The sequence below is a fragment of the Mesoplodon bidens genome (genome assembly GCF_964165515.1).
Source record: "Mesoplodon bidens genome assembly, chromosome: 11".
Taxonomy (NCBI): domain Eukaryota; kingdom Metazoa; phylum Chordata; class Mammalia; order Artiodactyla; family Ziphiidae; genus Mesoplodon; species Mesoplodon bidens.
The window spans coordinates 35,471,296-35,482,142 of NC_138167.1; the positions used below are offsets into that span (position 1 = coordinate 35,471,296).

Here is a 10,847-nt window from a genome sequence, read left to right on the forward strand (position 1 = left end):
ATGCAAGCCAAAAAAGTGGGAGAAGTATTTGCATCACATGTATCTTACAAAGACTCATATTCAGAATTCATAAAGAATTCCTACAAATCTATAAGAAAAGGGAGACAATCCTGTTCTTAGGAGACAATTAGCCAGTAAACATACGAAGAGGTGCTGAACCACGTTAGTAATCAGCAAAATGAAAATGAAAATCATGCAGCCACTAAAACACTCACTAGAAGAGTTAAAATTTAAAGGACTGATGACACCAACACCAATTGTTGGCCACTCCAAATCTGCCTTTTCCTGTTGGTTTTTTTTTCCCCTATGGCACTTATCACCTTAACCCCTTCTTACATACATTAAAAAAAGGGTTGAGTCTTAGTAAGCATGTGACCCAACTAGGTCAAGGAAAGTAAATTATGGGACTTTCTGGAGCTCCGGAAAAAGATGTTCTTTTTGGTAAGTTTGCTGATTTGGAGCTGCTGTTGGCCATTTTGGTGTTGTCCAATACAGAGGAAAGCACAGCTAAGAGATGAAGTCATCTTCTTAAAGATACTCTCTGAGCACCTGTATTTACCTGATTTAGCTACACCTGAAGGCACATCCTTGGACTTTTAATTATGTAAGCCCATCAATTTCCTTTATTGCTTAAATCAGTTTGAGTTGTGTTTCTGTACTCACAACTGAAAGGAGATTCGTCACTATTACAATGTGGTGACAAAATAAAATGGTAGACTGAAAAATAGTGCATTAATCATTCAAAATTATGTTTATGATAATTTATGCCAATGGCACCAGCTTATAATATGTTACATGAAAAAGGCAGGATACAGAAATATTATACAGTACACCAACTTTGGAAAAACTTCATATTAAAAAACCACTTGAATAAAAATTCAAAAACATTAAGAGACTGTCTTTAGAAAATGGTTTTTCCTCTTCTTTTTACACGTATTTTCCAAAGTTTCCTTATTATTATATTTTAACACTTTTTGTTGAGATATAATTCACATACCATAAAATTCACCCCTTTAAACTGTACAATTTAGTGTTTTTTAGTATAGTCACAGAAGTGTGCAACCATCACCACTGACAGCACAACATTTTTATCACCCCAGCAAGAAACCCATGCCATTAGCAGTTATTTCCTATTCTCCCTACCCGCAAGCCCTGGCAATGACTAATTTACTTTCTATATCTATGGATTTGTCTATTCTGAACATTTCAAATAGAATCATAAAGTATGTGGACTTTTGTGCCTGCTTCTTTCACTTAGCATCACGTTTTCAAGGGTCATCCATGTTGTAACATGAATTAGTAACTTCATTCCTGTTTATGGCTGAATAATATTCCATCCTATGGATGTACCACATTTGTTTATCCATTCATCCATTGACAGACATTTGGGTTGTTACCATTTTTTGGCTATTATAAAAAAAACTGCTATGAACATTCATGTACCAATTTTTGTGGGAATATACATCTCCAATTCTCTTGGGTAAATACCTAGGAGTAGATGGCTGGTTAGGTGCATTACTTTTTATAATTTTTTAAAAAACAATGAGAATTGTTTCTTAGTGGAAAATGTTGAATGTCAGTGATACCAAACTCAGGGTCACACAAATTCCTTCTTCTGCTGCAGAGGACAAGGTACTACTGTAGAGAAGAGACCCATAGAAAAAGAAGAACAAAGACCACTCACTATCTAACAAAGTATCAGTCTCTACCAGGCATTTATGATAGCAAGATTTAATTACAGGGCTTCCCTGGTGGCGCAGTGGTTGAGAGTCCGCCTGCCGATGCAGGGGACACGGGTTCGTGCCCCTATGCCGGAAGATCCCACATGCCGCGGAGCGGCTGGGCCCGCGAGCCATGGCCGCGGAGCCTGTGTGTCCGGAGCCTGTGCTCCGCAACGGGAGAGGCCACAGCAGTGAGAGGCCCGCGTACAGCAAAAAAAAAAAAAAAAAAAAAAAAAAAAAAAAAAAAAAAGATTTAATTACATTTTCAGGATGCCAGGGTGGACACATTAATAAAATGAGTCTATAAGCTGCCTAAAATTCCTGTACTTATAGACCAGGCTAAAATAAAGATAATACTTCCATTTACATTCACGTTTTTTTTCACGCTTTTCTCTTTTCACAGTTTTCCAATCACCACTAGATTGGAATCATCTAGATCAATCACTTGATCTATAACACCTTTCACAAACTCAACCAGCATAACAAACATTTAATATACCAATGCAGAAAATTGTAGAACTAGGCAATGCTGATCACTAAGATGGCCTCCCTTCTGTTTTCAGGAAAAATAGTTAAACCACGGGATAAGCAAACTACTTAAAAATCTTAACATCAGAATCAAACTCCCGGCCAAATATTCACCTTATTCTTCCCATCATCTTAATGTCTTAATGTCTTAATGCAGGTAGATTTTCCTGCACACCACACTACATTTGTTCCATAATCCAGCTGGCCAAGTAAAGATAAAGTATTTACTTCACATGCAAACTATGCTAAAGCAGTATATTCTAATAAACCTGAAACTCTGTATTATATCCTTCGTATGTTACAAATTTCTTATTGCTCCAACAGTAATCCAGTATTATAGAAGTATCAATCTAATTGCTAAGAAAAAGCAGACCCCTCTTATGTTTACGGTACAAAGAGTGAAGTTTTGAGATACCTATCTTCAAATTCCTTCTCAACCACTAGGCAGATTACCTAAACTTTTTGAATCTCAATTTCCCAATAAAATGTGCCTAAAGACAATATACTTTTGGAATTGCTAAGAGAGATAAAACCAACACTTTCGCATAAAGCACATACTTAGTGAACAGTAGCTGCTGATACTATTCTTATTATTAATTTTAAGATTAATATTGAAGTGGTTATACTATGATTACCCTTAGATAAACTGTAAAATTTAGGGGGAAAATCTGCCATGCTATAAGGCAAATATTGATCCTGCTCTTATTCTCTCACCCGTTTGAAAATAAAGGGATTCTACCATAAGGCTTGGTGTAGAAAATCAAAAAGTCTAAGCAGTTACATCACCTGTGTTAAAAATAAAAATGATCTAGTCATTTTGGTTCATAATCCACACTTTCTGAATCATCATCCACTTATGATTCTTATTTCAAAATTAATATATCCCCTTCGGCATATCAACAGGAAATAATCCATTTTAATAAAAGATTAAAACTGTTTAATTCTATAATATGACCCTGTTTTTGTAAAACTAACAACAATAAAAATATTTCATGTATATGTAAAAAAAAGTTTAATTCTACAGCATGTTATAAAAGGGGAAAAGTCACTTATAGAAAGAATCATAAGCACTGAATCCATATGGAGGGGAAAATAGGGGTTATCTGCCTTTTGCACATTAAATGCAAACAATTCAACATGTATGCTGTATTTCAATGCATCACTGACAGTCACTACTAAACTGAAAGTTCAGTGACTAATCTAATTAAACATATTTGTTATTAGTTGACTTTGAGGAAAAAGGACAAATGGGTAAGTACTGGAATCAGGCATTTAGTCACTAAACATCTAACCTCTGGGGCTTCTCTGGTGGTGCAGTGGTTAAGAATCCACCTGCCAATGCAGGGGACACGGGTTCGAGACCTGGTCCGGGAAGGTCTCACATGCCGTGGAGCAACTAAGCCCGTGCGCCACAACTACTGAGTCCGCGTGCTAGAGCCTGCGAGCCACAACTACTGAGCCCATGTGCCACAACTGCTGAAGCCCACGCACCTAGAGCCCGTGCTCTGCAACAAGAGAAGCCACGGCAATGAGAAGCCCGCACACCACATCGAAGAGTAGCCCCAGCTTGCCACAACTAGAGAAAGTCCGCGCGCAGCAACAAAGACCCAATGCAGCCGAAAATTAATTAATTAATTAATTTTTTAAAAAACCTAACCTCTGAAGTTCTCAAATGGATAAATAACCATTTAGTCAAATTTCTAACAATGTCTACATCATAATACTTTATCATATAATGAGAATGATAATTCTAATACACTGTTATTTCTTAATTCAACAAAAAAGAATTCTGTTCCATTTAATAGAGTCTTATTACCCAGGTGAGAACTGAAATCCAAGGAAAGGAGCCATTAACCCCATATTCTCTGACATGCAAAACTCTGGACTTAAAGAGACAAAAATCTAAAATACATAGGAATGCTGCACCCACAAATCCACAAATTAAATTGGGGGCGTGTGGACACATTTTTCTAAAAAGACATAAAAGCCAGTCCTTTCATCAGTCAAGCAAAGTGAAATTCTAAATGATTATCAGTCTCTGGTACTTACCAGCCTGTGATCCTGTGCTAGCCTGACATTCCTCTCTGTCTCCTGACACTGGCTACAACGCCCCCCCTTATACTTTCCCACACATCCAAATCCATGCATTTACCACTTTGTGCTTTTAACTTCTGGTACAAACAATAATAATGGGAAGATGAAAACACAGTTGAGAAGAGAAAAATCAAAATCAAAACATTTCAAAATAAAAAGGGAATATAATACCATTTTTACTGGACACTAGTGAATCAACCAGAATCCATGGAAAAATATCAAATACTTATAACACGTGACAACTTTTTGTATACATACACATATATAGATATACATGTACTATATGGTATACATGTATATCTATATATGTACACGTATATCTATATATCTCTACCCTCCTTCTCTACCTATTTCAGACAAGTGTCTGGCTCTGGGGAAAACCCTATTCAAAACCAGTCTACTCAATTATATTCCTGCTTCTTGTATGGACTATTACATCATTATAACAATAAAGAAGTATTCCGTTTAATACACATTAGGTTGAAACCTTCCTCAGTAAACAGCATAATAATAATTTGGGGATAACAGTGATATAATAAAAGGAGAGGAAGAAAACAGTATTTTCTTTTAATAACAAACATAAGAATGGAATTTAAGTCATTAATTTTATTATCTGAAGCTAATCAAGCCCTAAAAATTGTTTTATGAAAACAGTCACATCTTCATTTGGAATTAAAAAAAAAAAACTCTAGGAAGTGTCACTTTACATACAAAATGTGACAGGGTAAAGGAAAAAGAAAAGGCGACTTTCACATGCACCTAAAAAGCTGCCACGGGCATTCTGTCAAAACACATTATCGTGCCTCTGTTTACCATACCTGAACATACTGTTCTGCCACGCTGCATGTTAATAAAAAATAAAAAACAAAAATAGGGAAACATTAGCAGAATAAAACATAAAACTCTTGCATGGAGAATTTAAAAATCAATTCACAAGCTTTTATATCCAGTATCTAACATGGATTAGTAAGTTAATATTTTGTTTTTAACTCAGTTAATAAACCATGCATCTCTTACTTATGAATGGATTACCCACGAGACAGGTTTAATTTGTTAAAATATTTTGTCCTTTTCGGATTTCAGAGCAAGTTGTAAGATCCTGTTCCAAGAGTCTCCTTCTTTTAAATCAATTGTTCAATTCACTTATTAGAGCAACACAGCATAAGAAAGTAGAGACATGCCTTTTAGGTTGTGTCTCTTTGCTGCTGTTTTAAAAATAAAAGATTTTAGTCATTATGTAGCATCAGGCAAAAATAACCATTGTCAAAGTGAAGTGCTACCTCAAATCTAGAATAATAAAATTAACTACATTGTAACATCAGACACGTAATATACATTTTAACTGAAAAATATCGGAAGCTGTCTGAGTTGTTCACCGTTCTTAGTTCTGAAGGTATTAAAACGTCTCAATACATATATTCAAAAGCATAATGACTACTGACGTGGCTTCACTAACATTCCGGTCCCATGTGGCAAAAGGGCTTACCCCAATCTAGCACTTACTTCTCTTCTGAGACACAGCCTGCAGGCACGCCGTCACAATATCGCAGTTCCTCTGTACTTTGTGCACAAGCCTATCTTTCTGCTTCAGCTGCCGAAGTAATTTCGCTGATTGAATGCCAATTCTGTACTTTAGCTCTCGAAAGATCATCTTCAGTTCATTTGTGTCTATCAGTAAAGAAAAAGGAAAATAGAACAATAAATACCCTGAGAGGAATACAAATTCCAATGTGATACCAATCATGAGATAAATCTCTGGAACATCCATTTAAACCAAGTAATCCTGGATTCTCACCCAGGATTACATGTAAACATTCAGCTAAAAGATTCTGATGAAATAAGTCACTCATCTATTAATATTTCTTGCCCTGTCCATGCAAAGACTGTAAGATAATTTTATTCTTGAGGCTACTTGTAACATGTAAGCAAAGACTTATGATATCCAGCTCTGGTTTCAAATTTATGTTTCATTGCCTTAAAATTGGCATGTATTTTTTCTATCATTAAAGTGCTCAGATGGTAAGCTTACAGGAAAAGAATCTTCAGTCTGTTAAATCAATGATAAGTCTAACAGCTGATAACAAATGTTTTTTAAAAGCACTCACTTTTGTAAATGATCAAAGTAAGTAATATTACCACATTTTCTAATATAGATAAATGTAGTGATAATGGTTTTGTTTTAAATATACAGTCTTCCCATAGCTTGACAATGAGTACAACATTTCATCTTCAAATATGGTAGAAAATATGTCCTTCAAACAGATAAATAAAAGACAGTTCGTATCTATAAAACTAATATTCTCAACAGCAGTTTTTCTACAAATGAAAAAAGACTTGGGAATCAGAAGTGACCACAACATTTATATGAATAATCATTACAATTGGGGAGTTTCGTTTGTCATACTGCATATTAGTATGACTAATGGCGTACTTCATTAGTCACCATACTGTGACCTGTCAGGCAGGCAACGCCTTCCACTTGGCGTGGCACAGGCTAGGCCCTCATTAGAGGTCCTGTGTGGGGTTTGGATCTACTCATTTTGAAAGGGATTTGGAGAAACTAGAGAGGATCAGAAGAGAACAAAAGAAGTGTGCAAAAGTAAGAAAAACATTCCAGAGATCACAGGAAGTGAACTGTCGGGGTCTGTGTCAGAGAAGTGGGTGAGGGTTGCTTTAACAGCCGTCATACTGGATTGACCTCATTATGGAAAATGCATTTGACCTTGAGTTAAAAAGAATTGCCTTTGGATCAATCCACTTATCTGTGTGATCTCAGGCAAGGCAGTGCTCCAAGTCTCAAATTCTACAAGATTATTCTGAAAAACAGATGTGAATAGCCTTTATAAACATTAATATAAAGAGCACTAAAGTAAGAATAAGGAATTACTGTTAAGAAGAAAACAACAGCCAGCTATTTCTCTCACCTTGAGTTCAAATGTGTGAGATATAATGAGAAGTAAGAACACACTTAGGTTAATTGAAAACATTTGGGTTCTGAGGATGATTAAATGTAGAATCGAGCAACAAGAAGACACCTGAGACTCTTCAATCCCAGATTCCTTCAAATAGAGCAAATTCGAATGTTTAAAGTTTTTCCCTATATTAACAGAAACAAAAGGGATAAGGATATCATCATCTTATATTCAAATTACACTTTCCTTCCACAAAAGAGTCATTTTCGGTGACTCTTCAGATACCTAGAGCTCTATGATTTTCTGAATGATGTGTACTGTCCAATGGAAAAATCTTGAACTTGAAAATGTTGAACTTGAAAATGTCTTTTACAGCAACATCTGCTGGTATATAAATATCTGGAAGACAGAAATAAGGTCTCCTTTATCTTTATTATGTCCTACAGCTTCAGCCATAGCTCCTAACACAGTGTTCAATAAATGAGGAAAAATGAGGAGATCATCAACTGACAAAACTGAATAATTTCCTCTTTAAGGAATTCCAGTGTATATAATAATAAAAACAATATCTAACATTTATTGAGCACTTCACACCCATTAACTTACATAACTCTCACTACAGCCCTATGAAGTAGTAGCATTTTCTTTTACTGAAGTATAGCTGATTTACAATATTGTATTGTAATTGTAATATTGTATTGTATTGTAATACAATATTGTATGTTTCAGGTATACAGCAAAGTAGTTCAGTTATATATATTTTTAGATTCTTTTCCATTATACGTTATTACAAGATACTGAATATAGTTCCCTGTGCTATAGAGTAAATCCTTGCTGTTTATCTATTTTATATATAGTACTGCGTATCTGTTAATCCCATACTCTTAATTTATCCCTCCCCACCCCCTTTCCCCTTTGGTAACCATCAGTTTGTTTTCTGTGTGTGAGTCTGTTGCTGTTTTGTAAATAAATTTATTTGTATTATTTTTTAGATTCCACATATAAGTGATATAATATTTTTTTTCTCTGCCTATGAAGTAGTAGTATCATTATCCCTATTTGTAGGTGAGGAAATTGAGACTCAGAGAGGTTACAGAGCTTGCCCAAGGTCACACAACTAGTAAGGAACAGTGGCAGGATATTAACTCAAGCTTTCTAACTCCAAAGTTCACACCCTTAATGACAACAGTGAAAAGAGGGCCTAGATTTCCTGAGAAACCATTTTGTTGCCTCATGTAAATAAATGACCCACGCATGCTAAATATCTAAATAGGTGCTACAACAAAATCCCTATCAGAGGGAAGAGCGAATTAATACACAGGTTATCTACATTATAGAGTCTTAACTACATATTATGTTAGGAGGGGTATTTTTTTGACCCTGAAAAAATCAAATAACCTAATAAGCTGTAAAATTATTTAAGTAGACAGCTGTTTCCATTACCTGATTCCTTATTCTTAGTACTCTAATGATGCTTATCGATGAAGGAAAAGGGGTTTATGTGTGTGTTTGTGTGTGTAGGGCTATCATAATATGGCATCACGTACATCCTAATAGGGTCCACTACAAGGAAAGAAGAGATTAGCAGATAGCTAACCATGCAGAAAGACTGAGACTTGGGCAAAACTGACTCCTACAGGTCTTATGAATGATTAGTAGAGTGGTCACTTATTTGAAATCTGTATTTCCAAAGCTGTATTGTGACGTCTTCCTTAAACTTTAGCTTGCCAAATTTCCTCTTCCAAAAGGAAATCACTAATCCACAAAATTCCCTCCATAATGAAAAGTAACGTTGTAAAAAACAGAAAGCCAAATCATAAGTCTTCAAAATTGATTCTGTTGGATTCTGAAAGAACTACTGCCCTGCAGAACTCTTGGCATAAACACTCTGAGAACAGCCAAATAATTGTATACAATTAAACAGCACAACTCCAGCTAAAGTCCCGGGACGGGGGGGGGGGGGGGAGGAAGGTGGAAGCCATTTATAATAATCAGCTGGGAAAAAAATCCTCACCAGGAAGCCAAAAGAGGAAGCTGAAAGCTGTTTACAGAGATTTCAGAAAGCAGGGAAATTTATTACTTTTCTAGTTAGGTTCTGCCCCCATACCCCACCCCATCCCCGCACCAGCTAGACTGACTTTACAAATAGGAGACAGGAGGATCCATCCACAGTATTCTTGTTCCTCCCTTTCCTGGTAATTTAGCACAAGGACATTAACTCAAGAAATGTTGTGGTGGCTTAGCATGGTTTTCCACACCTCACTTCATTTTGTAAATTGAGGTCTTGATATATCTATACAAAAAGACAACTGTAATAACTGTGTCAGTGCCTGAAAGGAAATCTATTATGAACAGTTGAGGAAAAAAAAATCTCAATTAGGACAGAGCATCAGAGTCTGATAACAAAAGAAACCAAATTAGCCTCTCCCCCCAAAGCCAACGCCATTTTGGGATCGACCTCTCCAACTGAAGGTACTGGCAGTTAAATGCTGTGATAATGACAACGCCCTAGGGCCCTCCACTAATCCTCCACTCAAGGGGGAAAAAAATCCACCTAGTGAGCTTCTTGAAACCAGACGTTCTGAGAAATGGATTTCACACGTTCTGCTTAGAAACTGCATTATTGAATTATTCTGCCTCACTATTTAAACACTCTCCCAGTGGTGTGGCCAAGGAAGGTGGATTTAAAATAAAATTTTTAAAAGGTGGATTTTTTTTTTTATTAAACCAGCCCCAAGAGTCGCCTCTATTCTCTCCCAGGGCCCTCTAGGTAACTTCAGATAGACAAATCGGAAACTCCAAACATGTCTTAACAGCTGTTCTGGTGAAATTAGAACCTGGACTGCCTCTCCCCCTGGGCCTCCACAAACACAAGGAGGATGGGGGAGGGGGGAGGCCCGTTGGTACCATTCCGATAACTGATGCTTCACTCGACAACTCGAGAAGGGATGGGGGGACAATAAGAACTTAGTCATGAATCCGTGACACTGGGGCCAGCCGCGCCAGGTCAAAGGAGACGTCCCAAACTTAACATCTGGGCGCACGGCCCATCAGCACAGGTGCGCGCTGGTGAGCCGGAGAGCGCGGACTGTCCCAGCGGGGGCGCGGCTCCGGGAAGCTCCCGGGAACCCCCTCCCCCGGCCCTCACCTTTCTGCCACAGGTACTGCATCTGGTGCCGCTGGCTCGGCCGCTCCTGCAGCTCCTGTAGCACACGGGAGTCGCCGGCGCCGCCGCGGCCGCCCAGGAACACGTCGGAGCCCGAGGCCTCCGTGGAGCTGTCGAGGCTGTCTCGGCGCTGCTGGCGGCCCCCGAGCCCGCGGCCCCCGCCGGCCGCCTCCTCCTCCTCCGTGCAGCTGTACAGCTCGGTGAGCAACCCGCTCACCAGGGACGCCGTGCAGCTGCCCCGAGGCTCGCCGGGCTCCGGGTCCTCCTCGCCTTCCCAGGAGTCCCGGGAGCCCCGCGCTCGCTCCGCCGGGGGCGCCCCTCGCAGGTTTACAACCAGGGGCGCTCTGGGGCCCGCGTCCTCCGGCCTCACCTCAGGCTGCGGGAGCCCCGTCCGGCCCCCGCCGGCGGGCAGGACCTCCATGGCTC

General features: G+C 38.5%; 1 protein-coding gene across 1 annotated transcript in view; it reads right to left on the reverse strand.

Annotated features, from left to right (window-relative positions):
• Nucleotides 1-10,847, reverse strand: part of TBC1D30 (TBC1 domain family member 30) — an 84,503-nt gene extending 73,656 nt beyond the window's left edge. The window contains exons 1-2 of the mRNA XM_081249813.1: nucleotides 10,404-10,847; nucleotides 5,847-6,011 (exon numbers count right to left, since the gene is read on the reverse strand). Of these exons, the coding sequence (XP_081105939.1) occupies nucleotides 5,847-6,011; nucleotides 10,404-10,842 (604 nt within the window). The 5' untranslated portion in view covers nucleotides 10,843-10,847. The remainder of the gene's footprint in view (nucleotides 1-5,846; nucleotides 6,012-10,403) is intronic.